This window comes from Salvelinus fontinalis, chromosome 5 (genome assembly GCF_029448725.1).
Source record: "Salvelinus fontinalis isolate EN_2023a chromosome 5, ASM2944872v1, whole genome shotgun sequence".
In the NCBI taxonomy this organism is placed as follows: domain Eukaryota; kingdom Metazoa; phylum Chordata; class Actinopteri; order Salmoniformes; family Salmonidae; genus Salvelinus; species Salvelinus fontinalis.
In genome coordinates this window covers 38,749,669-38,772,850 of record NC_074669.1, presented here as the reverse complement: position 1 = coordinate 38,772,850, position 23,182 = coordinate 38,749,669, and the positions used below count along the sequence as shown (strand labels likewise).

The 23,182-nt window shown below is 46.1% G+C and overlaps 1 protein-coding gene across 3 annotated transcripts in view; it reads left to right on the top strand.

The window, feature by feature from the left end:
- Positions 1-23,182, top strand: part of mccc2 (methylcrotonyl-CoA carboxylase subunit 2) — a 47,013-nt gene that overhangs the window by 3,846 nt on the left and 19,985 nt on the right. For all 3 annotated transcript variants that reach the window (XR_008759525.1, XR_008759526.1, XM_055923347.1), the window contains exons 2-11: positions 337-403; positions 712-796; positions 940-1,041; positions 2,156-2,283; positions 4,468-4,580; positions 9,452-9,565; positions 9,839-9,903; positions 13,519-13,618; positions 17,806-17,901; positions 18,078-18,150. Coding sequence is in view for 1 of the 3 variants with exons in the window: in XM_055923347.1 (XP_055779322.1) it covers positions 337-403; positions 712-796; positions 940-1,041; positions 2,156-2,283; positions 4,468-4,580; positions 9,452-9,565; positions 9,839-9,903; positions 13,519-13,618; positions 17,806-17,901; positions 18,078-18,150 (943 nt within the window). In the remaining 2 variants the exon portion in view is untranslated. The remainder of the gene's footprint in view (positions 1-336; positions 404-711; positions 797-939; positions 1,042-2,155; positions 2,284-4,467; positions 4,581-9,451; positions 9,566-9,838; positions 9,904-13,518; positions 13,619-17,805; positions 17,902-18,077; positions 18,151-23,182) is intronic.

Here is a 23,182-nt window from a genome sequence, read left to right as displayed (position 1 = left end):
CTACCTTTCCACCCCAGACAGAGACCTAAGCTGGTCTAATGACACCCACCTAAGCTTAAATTATTGTTTAGTTATCATCATTGGGATTGAAAATTGTCGTGACAGTAGTCTTCCAAGTTGGGAATTGAGTAAGTATCGCCAAGTTAAGGTTGGTTAAATTCTCTGCGCTAAGCCAAACAGTATCTTATCTAATAACACCTCAGACAGCTGGAACAGAGGAATGCTCTGACTAGGAGAGATTTTGAATAGCTAGGATACTAGCTAGGCCTTGCCTGGTTTATAACCTGCTCCGGAAGCTCCCACTACACTAATACACTATGGCATCTATCTTTTCAGGAAAACTATGAACGAATGCAAGTCCTTATTGATGAGTTGAAAGGCAGATCGGAGAAAATCAAATTGGGTAAGTTAAGTTGGCACCTTCACATGTGAAAACTCTTCTGAATGTTAAGATGTAGTAATGTCCGGTGTTGACCAGCCTGTCTGTTGACCAGCCTGTCTGTTGACCAGCCTGTCTGTTGACCAGCCTGTCTGTTGACCAGCCCGTCTGTTGACCTGCCCGTCTGTTGACCTGCCCGTCTGTTGACCTGCCCGTCTGTTGACCAGCCTGTCTGTTGACCAGCCTGTCTGTTGACCAGCCTGTCTGTTGACCAGCCTGTCTGTTGACCTGCCTGTCTGTTGACCAGCCCGTCTGATAATGTGTTGAGCCAGGTGGAGGAGAACGTGCCAGAAATCTGCACATCTCCAGAGGGAAGCTGCTCCCCAGAGAACGTATAGACAGACTGCTGGACCCCGGGTAAAAACACAGGACTATTCTCTGAACACCTAGTTGTAGATGTATCCTCTGTAGAGGCTCCGCAACCACTTAGTTTTGACGTTTCTAGGTCTGAGGGTTTCCTGTGTGTTGGAACGGTTCTTTTATGGTTTGTCTCTCTACAGGTCTCCGTTCCTGGAATTCTCCCAGTTTGCAGCATATGAACTCTATGGGAAAGAGGAGGTTCCAGCAGGAGGCATCATCACAGGAATCGGCAGAGTCTCAGGGTGTGTAGAGTACTGTAAACACTAGAGTACTGTAGACACTAGAGTACTGTAGACACTAGAGTACTGTAGACACTAGAGTACTGTAGACACTAGAGTACTGTAAACACTAGAGTACTGTAGACACTAGAGTACTGTAGACACTAGAGTACTGTAAACACTAGAGTACTGTAAACACTAGAGTACTGTAGACACTAGAGTACTGTAGACACTAGAGTACTGTAGACACTAGAGTACTGTAGACACTAGAGTACTGTAGACACTAGAGTACTGTAGACACTAGAGTACTGTAGACACTAGAGTACTGTAGACACTAGAGTACTGTAGAGTACTGTAGAGTACTGTAGAGTACTGTAAACACTAGAGTACTGTAAACACTAGAGTACTGTAAACACTAGATTACTGTAAACACTAGATTACTGTAAACACTAGATTACTGTAAACACTAGATTACTGTAAACACTAGATTACTGTAAACACTGTAGATTACTGTAAACACTGTAGAGTACTGTAAACACTGTAGAGCACTGTAGATTACTGTAAACACTAGATTACTGTAAACACTGTAGATTACTGTAAATACTGTAGAATACTGTAAATACTGTAGAATACTGTAGATGACTTCAGACACTAGAGTACTGTAGATTACTGAAAGACACTAGAGTAGTACTGTAGACACTATTACTGTAAACACTGTAGGTATTGTAAACACTAGAGTAGTACTGTAGACACTATATTACTGTAAACACTGTAAGGTACTGTAGACACTATATTACTGTAAACACTGTAAGGTACTGTAGACACTAGAGTACTGTAAACACTGTAGAATACTGTAGATGACTTCAGACACTAGAGTAGTACTGTAGACACTAGAGGAGTACTGTAGATGACTTCAGACACTAGAGTACTGTAGATTACTGAAAGACACTAGAGTAGGTCTGTAGACACTGTAGATTACTGTAGACACTATATTACTGTAAACACGGTAGGTACTGTCGACACAGGTCCATGAATATGGTGTGTTTCAGACTCTATCCTCCAAGTCATAATGCTTATTGTTCCAGCAGTACTTTTTCTATCTCCTCATCTGACTGGCGGTCTGCCACGTTTCCTCCAGGGTGGAGTGTGTTATTGTTGCTAACGACGCCACGGTGAAAGGAGGCGCCTACTACCCAATCACAGTGAAGAAGCACCTCCGAGCCCAGGAGATAGCTCAGCAGAACCACCTGCCATGTATCTACCTGGGTGAGTGACCTCTCAGGAGATAGCTCAGCAGAACCACCTGCCATGTATCTACCTGGGTGAGTGCCCTCTCAGGAGATAGCTCAGCAGAACCACCTGCCATGTATCTACCTGGGTGAGTGACCTCTCAGGAGATAGCTCAGCAGAACCACCTGCCATGTATCTACCTGGGGTGAGTGCCCTCTCAGGAGATAGCTCAGCAGAACCACCTGCCATGTATCTACCTGGGTGAGTGCCCTCTCAGGAGATAGCTCAGCAGAACCACCTGCCATGTATCTACCTGGGTGAGTGACCTCTCAGGAGATAGCTCAGCAGAACCACCTGCCATGTATCTACCTGGGTGAGTGACCTCTCAGGAGATAGCTCAGCAGAACCACCTGCCATGTATCTACCTGGGGTGAGTGCCCTCTCAGGAGATAGCTCAGCAGAACCACCTGCCATGTATCTACCTGGGTGAGTGACCTCTCAGGAGATAGCTCAGCAGAACCACCTGCCATGTATCTACCTGGGTGAGTGACCTCTCAGGAGATAGCTCAGCAGAACCACCTGCCATGTATCTACCTGGGTGAGTGACCTCTCAGGAGATAGCTCAGCAGAACCACCTGCCATGTATCTACCTGGGTGAGTGACCTCTCAGGAGATAGCTCAGCAGAACCACCTGCCATGTATCTACCTGGGTGAGTGCCCTCTCAGGAGATAGCTCAGCAGAACCACCTGCCATGTATCTACCTGGGTGAGTGCCCTCTCAGGAGATAGCTCAGCAGAACCACCTGCCATGTATCTACCTGGGTGAGTGCCCTCTCAGGAGATAGCTCAGCAGAACCACCTGCCATGTATCTACCTGGGTGAGTGACCTCTCAGGAGATAGCTCAGCAGAACCACCTGCCATGTATCTACCTGGGGTGAGTGACCTCTCAGGAGATAGCTCAGCAGAACCACCTGCCATGTATCTACCTGGGTGAGTGCCCTCTCAGGAGATAGCTCAGCAGAACCACCTGCCATGTATCTACCTGGGTGAGTGACCTCTCAGGAGATAGCTCAGCAGAACCACCTGCCATGTATCTACCTGGGTGAGTGCCCTCTCAGGAGATAGCTCAGCAGAACCACCTGCCATGTATCTACCTGGGTGAGTGACCTCTCAGGAGATAGCTCAGCAGAACCACCTGCCATGTATCTACCTGGGTGAGTGCCCTCTCAGGAGATAGCTCAGCAGAACCACCTGCCATGTATCTACCTGGGTGAGTGCCCTCTCAGGAGATAGCTCAGCAGAACCACCTGCCATGTATCTACCTGGGTGAGTGACCTCTCAGGAGATAGCTCAGCAGAACCACCTGCCATGTATCTACCTGGGGTGAGTGACCTCTCAGGAGATAGCTCAGCAGAACCACCTGCCATGTATCTACCTGGGGTGAGTGACCTCTCAGGAGATAGCTCAGCAGAACCACCTGCCATGTATCTACCTGGGTGAGTGCCCTCTCAGGAGATAGCTCAGCAGAACCACCTGCCATGTATCTACCTGGGTGAGTGACCTCTCAGGAGATAGCTCAGCAGAACCACCTGCCATGTATCTACCTGGGTGAGTGCCCTCTCAGGAGATATACTGGTGGCAGCAATAGGATTACTTTATCCTATCCTAGGTATTCCTTAAAGAGGTGGGGTTTCAGGTGTCTCCGGGAAGGTGGTGATTAGCTGGTGGGGTTAGCTGTGTTATCAATGTACATGTAAGTGTGTAACATTCTCCCAGTGGTTGTCTCCTGCAGTGAACTCAGGAGGGGAAAGGAGTCAGGGACTAGGGGTTGATTGTGTGTTTGCCCTCTGCAGTGGACTCAGGAGGGGAAAGGAGTCAGGGACTAGGGGTTGATTGTGTGTTTGCCCTCTGCAGTGGACTCAGGAGGGGAAAGGAGTCAGGGACTAGGGGTTGATTGTGTGTTTGCCCTCTGCAGTGGACTCAGGAGGGGAAAGGAGTCAGGGACTAGGGGTTGATTGTGTGTTTGCCCTCTGCAGTGGACTCAGGAGGGGAAAGGAGTCAGGGACTAGGGGTTGATTGTGTGTTTGCCCTCTGCAGTGGACTCAGGAGGGGAAAGGAGTCAGGGACTAGGGGTTGATTGTGTGTTTGCCCTCTGCAGTGGACTCAGGAGGGGAAAGGAGTCAGGGACTAGGGGTTGATTGTGTGTTTGCCCTCTGCAGTGGACTCCGGAGGAGCCAACCTCCCCAGACAGGCCGAGGTCTTCCCAGACAGAGAACACTTTGGACGGATCTTCTTCAACCAGGCTCGCCTCTCCTCAGACGGAATAGCACAGGTAATGAATAGCACAGGCAATGAATAGCACAGGCGATGAATGGCACAGGCGATGAATGGCACAGGCGATGAATGGCACAGGCGATGAATGGCACCGGTGATGTGTATTATTTTTGTACATATATTTTTGGGTGTATATTTACACACGATTTAAACAGACAAAATCATATGGGCTGATTTGAAGGGTTGGAGTTGGGGATTGAACCCCGGTCTCCGGTGGGGAAAGGAGTATACACATCGTGAACTTTACCACTAGACCGCAGCCTGTTTACACAGGTCATATTTTGAAAGATGGAGTAGAGTCTGACCCATAATTAGTGCTGGGAATTGCCGAGGGACCTCACGATACAATAAGATAAAATTGAATGTTATTTGTCTCACGCGCCGAATACAACAAGCTCGTAAGTAAACATTTCACGGTAAGGTCTACAGCTGTTGTGTTCGGCAAAATGTGATTTTTGATTGTGTGAGAAAACAGAGTGATGGCCTCTACTAAAAAGAGGAGGATCAGCTTTCTATTGGCTAGGCCTACTATATTTATTTCCCAGCTTTTCTAATATTAAGCACGTTGCTTCTCTTTACAACAGGAGTATAAGCCTACCTCGCTGGCATGAAAATGAACCACAGGAAAAGCGTCCTCCATTCGCTTTTTAAGTGCATAGATGACATGTATTTTTTTCCCCGTTTCGAGACAGGTGCATAATAATAGTCCATTCTAAATTAAAAACAATTTCACACACATATTATATAGCATATGTAAAGACACGATTAAATCAAGAATAGTCTGATGGGTGACAATATTAGCCTATCACTTGTAAATGATGCCCAGTGTAAGAAAATGCTTTATTTCTCAACTTTTTCTAATCATAGTACTGAATGGTACCATGGATATTCAGATCTAGATGTAGTGTATGACCAGACTCCGCCCTCCGTCCCCATCGTTGCCCTCCGTCCCCATCGTCTTCCTCCGTCCCCATCGTCTTCCTCCGTCCCCATCGTCTTCCTCCGTCCCCATCGAAGATCAGAAACCCAGTCAGTATCTGGTTTGACCACCATTTGCCTCATGCAGTGTGACATCTCCTTCACATAGAGTTGATCAGGCTGTTGATTGTGGCCTGTGGAATGTTGTCCCACTCCTCTTCAATGGCTGTGTGAAGTTGCTGGATATTGGCGGGAACTGGACCATGCTGTCGTACACATCGATCCAGAGCATCCCAAACTTGCTCAATGGGTGACATGTCTGGTGAGTATGCAGGCCATGGAAGAACTGGGACATTTTCAGCTTCCAGGAGTTGTGTACAGATCCTTGCAACATGGGGCCGTACATTATCATACTGAAACATGAGGTGATGGCGGTGGATGAATGGCACGACAATGGACCTCAGGATCTCATCACGGTATCTCTGTGCATTCAAATTGCCATGTCTAAAATGCAATTGTGTTGGTTGTCTGTAGCTTATGCCTGCCCCGTACCATAACCCCACCGCCACCATGGGGCACTCTGTTCACAACGTTGACATCAGCAAACCGCTCGCCCACACAACACCATACACGTGGTCTGTGGTTGTCAGGCCGGATGGACATACTGCAAAATTCTCTAAAACGACATTGCAGGCGGCTTATGGTAGAGAAATTAAAATGTAATTCTCTGGCAACAGCTCTGGTGGAGATTCCTGCAGTCAACATGCCAATTGCACGCTGCCTCAAAACTGTGGCATTGTGTTGTGTGACAACTGTATTTTAGAGTGGCCTTTTTTTTTGTGGCACCCTTGTCCAGTCATGTGAAATCAATAGATTAGGGCCTAATTCATTCATTTAAATGGACTGATTTCCTCATATGAACTGTAATTCTGTAAAATCTTTGAAATTGTTGCAGTTTGCGTTAAATTTTTGTAAATGTGTTATTCCAGATAGCGGTGGTTATATGTTATTCCAGATAGTGGTGGGTATGTGTTATTCCAGATAGTGGTGGTTATATGTTATTCCAGATAGTGGTGGGTATGTGTTATTCCAGATAGCCGTGGTGATGTGTTATTCCAGATAGCCGTGGTTATGTGTTATTCCAGATAGCCGTGGTTATGTGTTATTCCAGATAGTGGTGGGTATGTGTTATTCCAGATAGCCGTGGTGATGTGTTATTCCAGATAGCCGTGGTTATGTGTTATTCCAGATAGCCGTGGTTATGTAAATGTGTTATTCCAGATAGCCGTGGTTATGTGTTATTCCAGATAGCGGTGGTTATGTGTTGTTCCAGATAGCGGTGGTGATGCGTTATTCCAGATAGCCGTGGTTATGCGTTATTCCAGATAGCCGTGGTTATGTAAATGTGTTATTCCAGATAGCCGTGGTTATGCGTTATTCCAGATAGCAGTGGTTATGCGTTATTCCAGATAGCCGTGGTTATGCGTTATTCCAGATAGCCGTGGTAATGTGTTATTCCAGATAGCCGTGGTTATGTAAATGTGTTATTCCAGATAGCCGTGGTAATGTGTTATTCCAGATAGCCGTGGTTATGTGTTATTCCAGATAGCCGTGGTTATGTGTTATTCCAGATAGCCGTGGTTATGTAAATGTGTTATTCCAGATAGCCGTGGTTATGTGTTATTCCAGATAGCCGTGGTTATGTGTTATTCCAGATAGCCGTGGTAATGTGTTATTCCAGATAGCCGTGGTTATGTAAATGTGTTATTCCAGGTAGCCGTGGTAATGTGTTATTCCAGGTAGCCGTGGTTATGTGTTATTCCAGATAGCGGTGGTTATGCGTTATTCCAGGTAGCCGTGGTTATGCGTTATTCCAGATAGCCGTGGTTATGCGTTATTCCAGATAGCCGTGGTTATGTGTTATTCCAGATAGCCGTGGGTATGTGGTATTCCAGATAGCCGTGGGTATGTGTTATTCCAGATAGCCGTGGGTATGTGTATGTGTTATTCCAGATAGCCGTGGGTATGTGTATGTGTTATTCCAGATAGCCGTGGTTATGTGTTATTCCAGATAGCGCTGGTTATGTCAATGTGTTATTCCAGATAGCGCTGGTTATGTCAATGTGTTATTCCAGATAGCGCTGGTTATGTCAATGTGTTATTCCAGATAGCCGTGGTTATGTAAATGTGTTATTCCAGATAGCCGTGGTTATGTAAATGTGTTATTCCAGATAGCCGTGGTTATGTAAATGTGTTATTCCAGATAGCCGTAGTTATGTGTTATTCCAGATAGCGGTGGTTATGTGGTGATGTGTTGTTCCAGATAGCCGTGGTTGTGTTATTCCAGATAGCCGTGGTTATGTGTTATTCCAGATAGCCGTGGTTATGTGTTATTCCAGATAGCCGTGGTTATGTGTTATTCCAGATAGCCGTGGGTATGTGTTATTCCAGATAGCCGTGGGTATGTGTTATTCCAGATAGCCGTGGGTATGTGTTATTCCAGATAGCCGTGGTTATGTGTTATTCCAGGTAGCCGTGGTAATGTGTTATTCCAGGTAGCCGTGGTTATGTGTTATTCCAGATAGCGGTGGTTATGCGTTATTCCAGGTAGCCGTGGTTATGCGTTATTCCAGATAGCCGTGGTTATGCGTTATTCCAGATAGCCGTGGTTATGTGTTATTCCAGATAGCCGTGGGTATGTGGTATTCCAGATAGCCGTGGGTATGTGTTATTCCAGATAGCCGTGGGTATGTGTATGTGTTATTCCAGATAGCCGTGGGTATGTGTATGTGTTATTCCAGATAGCCGTGGTTATGTGTTATTCCAGATAGCGCTGGTTATGTCAATGTGTTATTCCAGATAGCGCTGGTTATGTCAATGTGTTATTCCAGATAGCGCTGGTTATGTCAATGTGTTATTCCAGATAGCCGTGGTTATGTAAATGTGTTATTCCAGATAGCCGTGGTTATGTAAATGTGTTATTCCAGATAGCCGTGGTTATGTAAATGTGTTATTCCAGATAGCCGTAGTTATGTGTTATTCCAGATAGCGGTGGTTATGTGGTGATGTGTTGTTCCAGATAGCCGTGGTTGTGTTATTCCAGATAGCCGTGGTTATGTGTTATTCCAGATAGCCGTGGTTATGTGTTATTCCAGATAGCCGTGGTTATGTGTTATTCCAGATAGCCGTGGGTATGTGTTATTCCAGATAGCCGTGGGTATGTGTTATTCCAGATAGCCGTGGGTATGTGTTATTCCAGATAGCCGTGGGTATGTGTTATTCCAGATAGCCGTGGGTATGTGTTATTCCAGATAGCCGTGGGTATGTGTTATTCCAGATAGCCGTGGGTATGTGTTATTCCAGATAGCCGTGGGTATGTGTTATTCCAGATAGCCGTGGGTATGTGTTATTCCAGATAGCCGTGGGTATGTGTTATTCCAGATAGCCGTGGGTATGTGTTATTCCAGATAGCCGTAGTTATGATTTATTCCAGATAGCGGTGGTTATGTGTTATTCCAGATAGCGCTGGTTATGTCAATGTGTTATTCCAGATAGCCGTGGTTATGTCAATGTGTTATTCCAGATAGCCGTGGTTATGTAAATGTGTTATTCCAGATAGCCGTGGTGATGCGTTATTCCAGATAGCCGTGGTGATGTGTTATTCCAGATAGCGGTGGTAATGTAAATGTGTTATTCCAGATAGCCGTGGTGATGCGTTATTCCAGATAGCCGTGGTTATGTGTTATTCCAGATAGCGGTGGTAATGTAAATGTGTTATTCCAGATAGCCGTGGTGATGCGTTATTCCAGATAGCCGTGGTGATGCGTTATTCCAGATAGCGGTGGTAATGTAAATGTGTTATTCCAGATAGCCGTGGTGATGCGTTATTCCAGATAGCCGTGGTTATGTGTTATTCCAGATAGCGGTGGTAATGTAAATGTGTTATTCCAGATAGCCGTGGTTATGGGGTCGTGTACAGCAGGGGGAGCGTATGTCCCGGCCATGGCTGACGAGAGCATCATCGTCAGGGGTCAAGGAACCATCTTCCTGGGAGGACCCCCTCTGGTGAGGACTAGATAACGTATTCTAGATATTTATCATTTAGAAAATGATGTATCTTAACGGTGCTGTCATGACAACCCTGCTGCGTAGAACTGAAGCACTGTGTTGCCATGACAACCCTGCTGCGTAGAACTGAAGCACTGTGTTGCCATGACAACCCTGCTGCGTAGAACTGAAGCACTGTGTTGCCATGACAACCCTGCTGTGGTGAACTGATGCACTGTGTTGCCATGACAACCCTGCTGCGTAGAACTGATCCATTGTGTTGTTTTTCAGGTAAAAGCAGCAACAGGTGAGACTGTCTCTGCTGAGGATCTTGGAGGGGCGGATCTTCACTGCAGGTATCAGGCAGTATGACATCATGGTGGAGTAGGGGCCTGAGGGCACACAGTGTGTTGTGAATGTATTGTAATGTTTTTAAAATTGCATATACTGCCTTCATTTTGCTGGACCCCAGGAAGAGTAGCTGCTGCCTTGGCAGGAACTAATGGGGATCCCTAATAAACCCCAGGAAGAGTAGCTGCTGCCTTGGCAGGAACTAATGGGGATCCCTAATAAACCCCAGGAAGAGTAGCTGCTGCCTTGGCAGGAACTAATGGGGATCCATAATAAACCCCAGGAAGAGTAGCTGCTGCCTTGGCAGGAACTAATGGGGATCCCTAATAAACCCCAGGAAGAGTAGCTGCTGCCTTGGCAGGAACTAATGGGGATCCCTAATAAACCCCAGGAAGAGTAGCTGCTGCCTTGGCAGGAACTAATGGGGATCCATAATAAACCCCAGGAAGAGTAGCTGCTGCCTTGGCAGGAACTAATGGGGATCCCTAATAAACCCCAGGAAGAGTAGCTGCTGCCTTGGTAGGAACTAATGGGGATCCATAATAAACCCCAGGAAGAGTAGCTGCTGCCTTGGCAGGAACTAATGGGGATCCCTAATAAACCCCAGGAAGAGTAGCTGCTGCCTTGGCAGGAACTAATGGGGATCCCTAATAAACCCCAGGAAGAGTAGCTGCTGCCTTGGCAGGAACTAATGGGGATCCCTAATAAACCCCAGGAAGAGTAGCTGCTGCCTTGGCAGGAACTAATGGGGATCCCTAATAAACCCCAGGAAGAGTAGCTGCTGCCTTGGCAGGAACTAATGGGGATCCCTAATAAACCCCAGGAAGAGTAGCTGCTGCCTTGGCAGGAACTAATGGGGATCCCTAATAAACCCCAGGAAGAGTAGCTGCTGCCTTGGCAGGAACTAATGGGGATCCATAATAAACCCCAGGAAGAGTAGCTGCTGCCTTGGCAGGAACCAATGGGGATCCATAATAAACCCCAGGAAGAGTAGCTGCTGCCTTGGCAGGAACTAATGGGGATCCATAATAAACCCCAGGAAGAGTAGCTGCTGCCTTGGCAGGAACTAATGGGGGTCCATAATAAACCCCAGGAAGAGTAGCTGCTGCCTTGGCAGGAACTAATGGGGGTCCATAATAAACCCCAGGAAGAGTAGCTGCTGCCTTGACAGGAACTAATGGGGATCCATAATACATCGTAGGTCCTTTCTGTGTGTGAGTTAGGTATGGTAGGTACTGTATGGTAGATACTGTATGGTAGGAGTTAGGTATGGTAGGTACTGTATGGTAGGTACTGTATGGTAGGTACTGTATGGTATGAGTTAGGTATGGTAGGTACTGTGTGGTATGAGTTAGGTATGGTAGGTACTGTGTGGTATGAGTTAGGTATGGTAGGTACTGTATGGTGTGAGTTAGGTATGGTAGGTAGTGTATGGTAGGTACTGTGTGGTAGGAGTTAGGTATGGTAGGTACTGTATGGTAGGTACTGTATGGTAGGTACTGTATGGTAGGTACTGTATGGTATGAGTTAGGTATGGTAGGTAGTGTATGGTAGGTACTGTATGGTATGAGTTAGGTATGGTAGGTACTGTATGGTATGAGTTAGGTATGGTAGGTACTGTATGGTATGAGTTAGGCATGGTAGGTAGTGTATGGTAGGTACTGTGTGGTAGGAGTTAGGTATGGTAGGTACTGTGTGGTATGAGTTAGGTATGGTAGGTAGTGTATGGTAGGTACTGTGTGGTAGGAGTTAGGTATGGTAGGTACTGTATGGTAGGTACTGTATGGTAGGTACTGTATGGTAGGTACTGTATGGTATGAGTTAGGTATGGTAGGTACTGTATGGTAGGTACTGTATGGTAGGTACTGTATGGTAGGTACTGTATGGTATGAGTTAGGTATGGTAGGTACTGTATGGTAGGTACTGTATGGTAGGTACTGTATGGTAGGAGTTAGGTATGGTAGGTACTGTATGGTAGGTACTGTATGGTAGGTACTGTATGGTATGAGTTAGGTATGGTAGGTACTGTATGGTAGGTACTGTATGGTAGGTACTGTATGGTAGGTACTGTATGGTATGAGTTAGGTATGGTAGGTACTGTATGGTAGGTACTGTATGGTAGGTACTGTATGGTAGGTACTGTATGGTATGAATTGGGTATGGTAGGTACTGTATGGTAGGTACTGTATGGTATGAGTTAGGTATGGTAGGTACTGTATGGTATGAGTTAGGTATGGTAGGTACTGTATGGTAGGTACTGTATGGTAGGTACTGTATGGTATGAGTTAGGTATGGTAGGTACTGTATGGTAGGTACTGTATGGTAGGTACTGTATGGTAGGTACTGTATGGTAGGTACTGTATGGTATGAGTTAGGTATGGTAGGTACTGTATGGTAGGTACTGTATGGTAGGTACTGTATGGTAGGTACTGTATGGTATGAGTTAGGTATGGTAGGTACTGTATGGTAGGTACTGTATGGTATGAGTTAGGTATGGTAGGTACTGTATGGTAGGTACTGTATGGTAGGTACTGTATGGTAGGTACTGTATGGTATGAATTGGGTATGGTAGGTACTGTATGGTAGGTACTGTATGGTATGAGTTAGGTATGGTAGGTACTGTATGGTATGAGTTAGGTATGGTAGGTACTGTATGGGAGATACTGTATGGTATGAGTTAGGTATGGTAGGTACTGTATGGTATGAGTTAGGTATGGTAGGTACTGTATGGTATGAGTTAGGTATGGTAGGTACTGTATGGTATGAGTTAGGTATGGTAGGTACTGTATGGTAGATACTGTATGGTATGAGATAGGTATGGTAGGTATGGTAGGTACTGTATGGTATGAGTTAGGTATGGTAGGTACTGTATGGTATGAGTTAGGTATGGTAGGTACTGTATGGTATGAGTTAGGTATGGTAGGTACTGTATGGTAGGTAGTGTATGGTAGGTACTGTATGGTATGAGTTAGGTATGGTAGGTACTGTATGGTGTGAGTTAGGTATGGTAGGTACTGTATGGTAGGTACTGTATGGTATGTAGTGTATGGTAGGTACTGTATGGTAGGTACTGCATGGTAGGTAGTGTGTGGTAGTTAGTGTGTGGTAGGAGTTAGGTATGGTAGGTAGTGTGTGGTAGGAGTTAGGTATGGTAGGTACTGTATGGTAGGTACTGTATGGTAGGTAGTGTGTGGTAGGAGTTAGGTATGGTAGGTAGTGTATGGTAGGAGTTAGGTATGGTAGGTACTGTATGGTAGGTACTGTATGGTAGGTAGTGTGTGGTAGGAGTTAGGTATGGTAGGTACTGTATGGTAGGTACTGTATGGTAGGTAGTGTGTGGTAGGAGTTAGGTATGGTAGGTACTGTATGGTAGGTACTGTATGGTAGGTAGTGTGTGGTAGGAGTTAGGTATGGTAGGTACTGTATGGTAGGTACTGTATGGTAGGTACTGTATGGTAGGTACTGTATGGTAGGTACTGTATGGTAGGTACTGTATGGTAGGAGTTAGGTATGGTAGGTACTGTATGGTACCATGGAGCAGGTATCAGTATGATATTAGTTAGGTCTGGTTCCTCTATCCAGTGTTGAGCTGTGTTTGTTTCCTGTTTCCTGTCTCACAGGAAGTCGGGTGTAACAGACCACTACGCTCTAGACGATAGCCACGCCCTTCACCTGGCTCGCAAGGCCGTCCGCAACCTCAACTACACCAAGAACATACAGGTGGGTTATAACCTCAACATACAGGTGGGTTATAACCTCAACATACAGGTGGGTTATAACCTCAACATACAGGTGGGTTATAACCTCAACATACAGGTGGGTTATAACCTCAACATACAGGTGGGTTATAACCTCAACATACAGGTGGGTTATAACCTCAACATACAGGTGGGTTATAACCTCAACATACAGGTGGGTTATAACCTCAACATGCAGGTGGGTTATAACCTCAACATGCAGGTGGGTTATAACCTCAACATGCAGGTGGGTTATAACCTCAACATGCAGGTGGGTTATAACCTCAACATGCAGGTGGGTTATAACCTCAACATGCAGGTGGGTTATAACCTCAACATGCAGGTGGGTTATAACCTCAACATGCAGGTGGGTTATAACCTCAACATGCAGGTGGGTTATAACCTCAACATGCAGGTGGGTTATAACCTCAACATGCAGGTGGGTTATAACCTCAACATGCAGGTGGGTTATAACCTCAACATGCAGGTGGGTTATAACCTCAACATGCAGGTGGGTTATAACCTCAACATGCAGGTGGGTTATAACCTCAACATGCAGGTGGGTTATAACCTCAACATGCAGGTGGGTTATAACCTCAACATGCAGGTGGGTTATAACCTCAACATGCAGGTGGGTTATAACCTCAACATACAGGTGGGTTATAACCTCAACTCCACCAAGACCATACAGGTGGGTTATAACCTCAACACACAGGTGGGTTATAACCTCAACACACAGGTGGGTTATAACCTCAACATACAGGTGGGTTATAACCTCAACATACAGGTGGGTTATAACCTCATCTCCACCAACAACATACAGGTGGGTTATAACCTCATCTCCACCAACAACATACAGGTGGGTTATAACCTCATCTCCACCAACAACATACAGGTGGGTTATAACCTCAACTACACCAATACCATACAGGTGGGTTATAACCTCAACTACACCAAGAACATACAGGTGGGTTATAACCTCAACACACAGGTGGGTTATAACCTCAACACACAGGTGGGTTATAACCTCAACATACAGGTGGGTTATAACCTCAACATACAGGTGGGTTATAACCTCAACATACAGGTGAGTTATAACCTCAACATACAGGTGGGTTATAACCTCTACATACAGGTGGGTTATAACCTCTACATACAGGTGGGTTATAACCTCAACATACAGGTGGGTTATAACCTCAACATACAGGTGGATTATAACCTCAACACACAGGTGGGTTATAACCTCAACACACAGGTGGGTTATAACCTCAACTACACCAAGAACATACAGGTGGGTTATAACCTCAACACACAGGTGGGTTATAACCTCAACATACAGGTGGGTTATAACCTCAACATACAGGTGGGTTATAACCTCACCATACAGGTGGGTTATAACCTTAACATACAACAAGACCATACAGGTGGGTTATAACCTCAACATACAGGTGGGTTATAACCTCAACACACAGGTGGGTTATAACCTCAACATACAGGTGGGTTATAACCTCAACACACAGGTGGGTTATAACCTCAACACACAGGTGGGTTATAACCTCAACACACAGGTGGGTTATAACCTCAACACACAGGTGGGTTATAACCTCAACACACAGGTGGGTTATAACCTCAACACACAGGTGGGTTATAACCTCAACACACAGGTGGGTTATAACCTCAACACACAGGTGGGTTATAACCTCAACACACAGGTGGGTTATAACCTCAACACACAGGTGGGTTATAACCTCAACACACAGGTGGGTTATAACCTCAACACACAGGTGGGTTATAACCTCAACACACAGGTGGGTTATAACCTCTACATACAGGTGGGTTATAACCTCTACATACAGGTGGGTTATAACCTCTACATACAGGTGGGTTATAACCTCTACATACAGGTGGGTTATAACCTCTACATACAGGTGGGTTATAACCTCTACATACAGGTGGGTTATAACCTCAACATACAGGTGGGTTATAACCTCAACATACAGGTGGGTTATAACATCAGCATACAGGTGGGTTATAACCTCAACTACACCAAGAACATACAGGTGGGTTATAACATCAACATACAGGTGGGTTATAACCTCAACTACACCAAGAACACACAGGTGGGTTATAACCTCAACTACACCAAGAACATACAGGTGGGTTATAACCTCAACACACAGGTGGGTTATAACCTCAACATACAGGTGGGTTATAACCTCAACACACAGGTGGGTTATAACCTCAACACACAGGTGGGTTATAACCTCAACACACAGGTGGGTTATAACCTCATCTCCACCAAGAACATACAGGTGGGTTATAACCTCAACATACAGGTGGGTTATAACCTCAACACACAGGTGGGTTATAACCTCAACATACAGGTGGGTTATAACCTCAACACACAGGTGGGTTATAACCTCAACATACAGGTGGGTTATAACCTCAACATACAGGTGGGTTATAACCTCAACATACAGGTGGGTTATAACCTCAACATACAGGTGGGTTATAACCTCAACATACAGGTGGGTTATAACCTCAACACACAGGTGGGTTATAACCTCAACACACAGGTGGGTTATAACCTCAACACACAGGTGGGTTATAACCTCATCTCCACCAACAACATACAGGTGGGTTATAACCTCAACACACAGGTGGGTTATAACCTCAACACACAGGTGGGTTATAACCTCATCTCCACCAACAACATACAGGTGGGTTATAACCTCAACACACAGGTGGGTTATAACCTCAACACACAGGTGGGTTATAACCTCAACACACAGGTGGGTTATAACCTCAACACACAGGTGGGTTATAACCTCATCTCCACCAACAACATACAGGTGGGTTATAACCTCAACATACAGGTGGGTTATAACCTCAACACACAGGTGGGTTATAACCTCAACACACAGGTGGGTTATAACCTCAACACACAGGTGGGTTATAACCGCAACACACAGGTGGGTTATAACCGCAACACACAGGTGGGTTATAACCGCAACACACAGGTGGGTTATAACCTCAACACACAGGTGGGTTATAACCTCAACACACAGGTGGGTTATAACCTCAACACACAGGTGGGTTATAACCTCAACATACACCAATACCATAGTCACTGCTTTGATGTTTGCAGAGAACGACAGGGTGTTGCCCAGGGTGACTCCAAGGTTCTTTGCATTCTGGGAACGGAACACTGTGGAGTTGTTAACCGAGATGGAGAGGCCTTGGAGCGGACAGTCCTTCCCTGGGGGGAAGAGCAGCTCCGTCTGGTTGAGGTGGTGGGCCGACATCCAAGCTGAGATATCTGTGCCAGGCACGCAGAGATCCGTGTTGCCACCTGAGGGTCAGAAGGGGGGGAGAAGAAAAGAGCCTCCGTGACATAGAGGAGTCTGGGTTGTGTGACCCGTCTTGATAGAGGAGAGCGGTCTGGGTTGAGTGACCCGTCTTGATAGGGGAGAGCGGTCTGGGTTGAGTGACCCGTCTTGATAGAGGAGAGCGTTCTGGGTTGAGTGACCCGTCTTGATAGAGGAGAGCGGTCTGGGGTGAGTGGCCCGTCTTGATAGAGGAGAGCGGTCTGGGTTGAGTGACCCGTCTTGATAGGGGAGAGCGGTCTGGGTTGTGTGACCCGTCTTGATAGAGGAGCGCGGTCTGGGTTGAGTGACCCGTCTTGATAGAGGAGAGCGGTCTGGGTTGAGTGACCCGTCTTGATAGAGGAGAGGAGTCTGGGTTGAGTGACCCGTCTTGATAGAGGAGAGGAGTCTGGGTTGAGTGACCCGTCTTGATAGAGGAGAGGAGTCTGGGTTGAGTGACCCGTCTTGATAGGGGAGACCGGTCTGGGTTGAGTGACCCGTCTTGAAGCCTGACTGGTTAAGGTCCAGGAGATCGTTCTGAGAGAGTTGGTCCGAGACAAAACGCTCAAGTGTTTTTGGAAAGAAAATAAAGAAAATTAAAGAAGTTTTCTGACGTCAAAGGAGTTATGTTGGTTTCTTGCGTAGCTAATGTTTGTTCGATTTTTTTTAATTTTTATTTTCAGAAAACAAAAACAGACTTGGGCATCACTACATAAGTCATTGAAACATGTTGTACTTCGTTTGTTGCTCTTCTCCTCTCCTAACCCTCTATTGACATGACGTTATGGACCTGGTGTGTTGCCAGGTGACCACAGAGACCCCCGAGGCTCCTCTCTACCCAGCCGAGGAGCTGTATGGCATCGTAGGAGCCAACCTCAAACGCAACTTTGATGTCAGAGAGGTACTTCCCCACGTTTATTCATGTACTTATTATGGGGGTCCAAGGGGCCTGGATGAGCTAAAACCCTATTGTACTGGTTCATTGTTATTATTATGGGGGTCCATGTCCCAGAGTGTCATTTTAAATGTACTGTTGTGTTATAATATATCTAATATGTTCTACTGTGTGATTGCCAGGTGATAGCCAGGATTGTCGATGGCAGCCGGTTTGATGAATTCAAAGCCTTATACGGAGATACAGTGGTCACAGGTGAGTACTAGGCTGGTCACTCAGTTTCTACTACCTGGGGTTTAGGCTGGTCACTATCAGTTTATACTAACTGGGGTTTAGGCTGGTCACTCAGTTTATACTACCTGGGGTTTAGGCTGGTCACTCAGTTTATACTACCTGGGGTTTAGGCTGGTCGCTGTCAGTTTATACTACCTGGGGTTTAGGCTGGTCACTATCAGTTTCTACTACCTGGGGTTTAGGCTGGTCACTATCAGTTTATACTACCTGGAGGTTTAGGCTGGTCGCTATCAGTTTATACTACCTGGGGTTTAGGCTGGTCACTATCAGTTTATACTACCTGGGGTTTAGGCTGGTCACTATCAGTTTATACTACCTGGGGTTTAGGCTGGTCGCTATCAGTTTATACTACCTGGGGTTTAGGCTGGTCACTATCAGTTTATACTACCTGGAGGTTTAGGCTGGTCACTATCAGTTTATACTACCTGGGGTTTAGGCTGGTCGCTGTCAGTTTATACTACCTGGGGGTTTAGGCTGGTCACTATCAGTTTATACTACCTGGGGTTTAGGCTGGTCGCTGTCAGTTTATACTACCTGGGGTTTAGGCTGGTCACTCAGTTTCTACTACCTGGGGTTTAGGCTGGTCACTCAGTTTATACTACCTGGGGGTTTAGGCTGGTCACTCAGTTTCTACTACCTGGGGTTTAGGCTGGTCGCTATCAGTTTCTACTACCTGGGGGTTTAGGCTGGTCACTCAGTTTCTACTACCTGGGGTTTAGGGTGGTCACTATCAGTTTATACTACCTGGGGTTTAGGCTGGTCACTATCCGTTTATACTACCTGGGGTTTAGGCTGGTCGCTATCAGTTTCTACTACCTGGGGTTTAGGCTGGTCACTATCAGTTTATACTACCTGGGGTTTAGGCTGGTCACTATCAGTTTATACTACCTGGGGTTTAGGCTGGTCACTATCAGTTTATACTATCTGGGGTTTAAGCTGGTCGCTGTCAGTTTCTACTACCTGGGGTTTAAGCTGGTCACTATCAGTTTATACTACCTGGGGTTTAGGCTGGTCGCCTGTTTCTAATACCCGGTAGGTTGGTGAACCCCAGGTAGTACTATTTTCCTCCCTCGCGTTGCAGCTCTCCACTTCCTCCGTTGACACAATTGATGTGTGAGGAGAAGGTGTTGTATGTTAATGAAGCGTATAACCACTCATGTTGAAGTCGGAAGTTTACATACACCTTATCCAAATGCATTTAAACTCAGTTTTTCACAATTCCTGATATTTAATCCTAGTAAAAATTCCCTGTCTTAGGTCAGTTAGGATCACCACTTTATTTTAAGAATGAAATGTCAGAATAATAGTAGAGTGATTTATTTCAGCTTTTATTTCTTTCATCACATTCCCAGTGGGTCAGAAGTTTACATATACTCAATTAGTATTTGGTGGCATTGCCTTTAAATTGTTTAACGTGGGTCAAAAGTTTCGGGTAGCCTTCCACAAGCTTCCCAAAATAAGTTGGGTGAATTTTGGCCCATTCCTCCTGACAGAGCTGGTGTAACTGAGTCAGGTTTGTAGGCCTCCTTGCTTGCACACGCTTTTTCAGTTCTGCCCACACATTTTCTATAGGATTGATGTCAGGGCTTTGTGATGGCCACTCCAATACCTTGACTTTGTTGTCCTTAAGCCATTTTGCCACAACTTTGGAGGTATGCTTTGGGGTCATTGTCCATTTGGAAGACCCATTTGTGACCAAGCTTTAACTTCCTGACTGATGTCTTGAGATGTTGCTTCAATATATCCACATCTGTTTTCCTCCCTCATGATGCCATCTATTTTGGGAAGTGCACCAGTCCCTCCTGCAGCAAAGCACCCCCACAACATGATGCTGCCACCCCCGTGCTTCACGGTTGGGATGGTGTTCTTCGGCTTGCAAGCCTCCCCCTTTTTCCACCAAACATAATGATGGTCATTATGGCCAAACCATTGTATTTTTGTTTCATCAGACCAGAGGACATTTCTCCAAAAAGTACGATTTGTCCCCATGTGCAGATGCAAACCGTAGTCTGGCTTTTTTATGGCGGTTTTGGAGCAGTGGCTTCTTCCTTGCTGAGTGGCATTTCAGGTTATGTCGATATTGGACTCGTTTTACTGTGGATATAGATACTTTTGTACCGGTTTCCTCCAGCATCTTCACAAGGTCCTTTGCTGTTGTTCTGGGATTGATTTGCACTTTTCGCACCAAAGTATGTTCATCTTTAGGAGACAGAACGCGTCTCGTTCCTGAGCGGTATGACGGCTGCGTGGTCCCATGGTATTTATACTTGCGTACTATTGTTTGTACAGATGAATGTGGTACCTTCAGGCATTTGGAAATTGCTCTCAAGGATGAACCAGACTTGTGGAGGTCTCCAATTTTTTTTATGAGGTCTTGGCTGATTTATTTTGATTTGCCCATAATGTCAAGCAAAGAGGCACTGAGTTTAAAGGTAGGCCTTGAAATACATCCACAGGTACACCTCCAATTGACTCAAATGATGTCAATTAGCCTATCAGAAGCTTCTAAAGCCATGACATCATTTTCTGGAATTTTCCAAGCTGTTTAATGGCACAGTCAACTAAGTGTATGTAAACTTCTGACCCACTGGAATTGCGATACAGTGAATTATAAGTGAAATAATCTGTCTGTAAACAATTGTTGGAAAAATGACTTGTGTCATGCACAAAGTAGATGTCCTAACCGACTTGCCAAAAACTATAGTTTGTTAGCAAACTTCCAACTTTAACTGTATGTTGTAGCTGGCTCCTTAGCTAAGGCGTCATTACGACGAAGGTAGTTTTCTACAGCGTTTAGTGAACTAAGCGAGAACACTTACGTGCCAGCACATGCTTTCATCGCCGCAACGGTAGTTGGCGCCAACGCATAGCAGTAAGCTGGCGGATGTGTTGTTGCCTGCCCTCACCACCTGGGGGGCGGCCCGTCAGGAAGTCCAGGATACAGTAGCAGAGGGAGGTGTTTAGTCCCAGGGTCCTTAGCTTAGTGATGAGCTTTGTGGGCAATATGGTGTTGAACGCTGAGCTGTAGTCAATTAATAGCATTCTCACATAGGTGTTCCTTTTGTCCAGGTGAGAAAGGGCAGTGTGGAGTGCGATTGAGATTGCGTCATCTGTGGATCTGTTGGCGCAGTATGCGAATTGGAGTGGGTCCAGGTTTCTGGGATGATGGTGTTGATGTGAGCCATGACCAGCCTTTCAAAGCACTTCATGGCTACCGACGTGAGTGCTACGGGGCGGTAATCAGGCAGGTTACCTTCGCTTTCTTGGGAACAGGGACTACGGACTTGGTCAGGAAGAGGTTAAAAATGTCAGTGAAGACACTTGCCAGTTGGTCCGTGCATGCTCTGAGTACACGTCCTGGTAATCCGTCTGGCCCAGCGGCCTTGTGAATGTTTAAAGGTCTTTTAAAGGGCTCACATCGGCTACGGAGAGCGTGATTACACAGTTGTCCGGAACAGCTGGTGCTCTAATGTATGCTTCAGTGTTGCTTGCCTCGAAGCGAGCATAAAAGGCATTCAACTCATCTGGTAGGCTCACGTCACTGGGCAGCTCGCGTCTGGGTTTCCCTTTGTAGCCCGTAATAGTTTGCAAGTCCTGCCAGATCTGACGAGTGTCAGAGCCGGTGTAGTAGGATTCAATCTTAGTCCTGTATTGACGCTTTGCCTGTTTATTGGTTCGTCTGAGGGCATAGCGGGATTTCTTATAAGTGTCCGGATTAGTGTTCTGCTCCTTGAAAGCGGCAGCTCTAGCCTTTAGCTCGATACGGATGTTGCCTGTAATCCATGGCTTCTGGTTGGGATATGTACGTACGGTCACTGTGGGGACATCGTCTGCACTTATTGATGAAGCCGGTGACTGAGGTGGTGTACTCCTCAATGGATGAATCCCGGAACATATTCTAGTCTGTGCAAAACAGTCCTGTAGCTTAGCATCCGTCATCTGACCACTTTCCGTATTGAGCGAGTCTCTGGTAATTACTGTTTAGTATTTGCTTGTAAGCAGGAATCAGGAGGATAGAATTATGGTCAGATTTGCCAAATGGAGGGCGAGGGAGAGCTTTGTACGCATCTGTGTGCCACACCCGTTGCTGACCGGTGTATTAATTCAAGCACACAGCCATGCAATCTCCATAGACAAACATTGGCAGTAGAATGGCCTTACTGAAGCGCTCAGTGACTTTCAATATGGCACCGTCATAGGATGCCACCTTTCCAACAAGTCAGTTTGTCAAATTTCTGCCCTGCTAGAGCTGCCCCGGTCAACTGTAAGTGCTGTTATTGCAAAGTGGAAACGTCTAGGAGCAACAACGGCTCAGCCGTGAAGTGGTAGGCCACACAAGCTCACAGAACAGGACCGCCGAGAGCTGAAGCGAGTAGCGCGTAAAAATCGTCTGTCCTCGGTTGTAACGCTCACTACCGAGTTCAAAACTGCCTCTGGAAGCAACTTCAGCAAGAACTGTTCGTCAGGAGCTTCATGAAATGGGTTTCCGCGGCCAAGCAGCTGCAAGCCTAAGATCTCCATGCGTAAAGCTAAGCGTCGGCTGGAGTGGTGTAAAGCTCGCCGCCATTGGACTCTGGAGCAGTGGAAACGTGTTCTCTGGAGTGATGAATCACTCTTCACCATCTGGCAGTCCGACGGACGAATCTGGGTTTGGTGGATGCCAGGAGAACGCTACCTGCCCCAATGCATAGTGCCAACTGTAAAGTTTCGTGGAGGAGGAATAATGGGGCTGTATTTCATGGTTCGGGCCCCTTAGTTCCAGTGAAGGGAAATCTTAACGCTACAGCATACAATGACATTCTAGATGATTCTGTGCTTCCAACTTTGTGCCAAAAGTTTGTGGAAGGCCCCTTCCTGTTTCAGCATGACAATGCTCCCGTGCGAGGTCCAAAGCGAGGTCCATACAGAAATGCTTTGTCAAGATCGGTGTGGAAGAACTTGACTGGCCTGCACAGAGCCCTGACCCATATTAAACACCATGATTTTGGAGTGA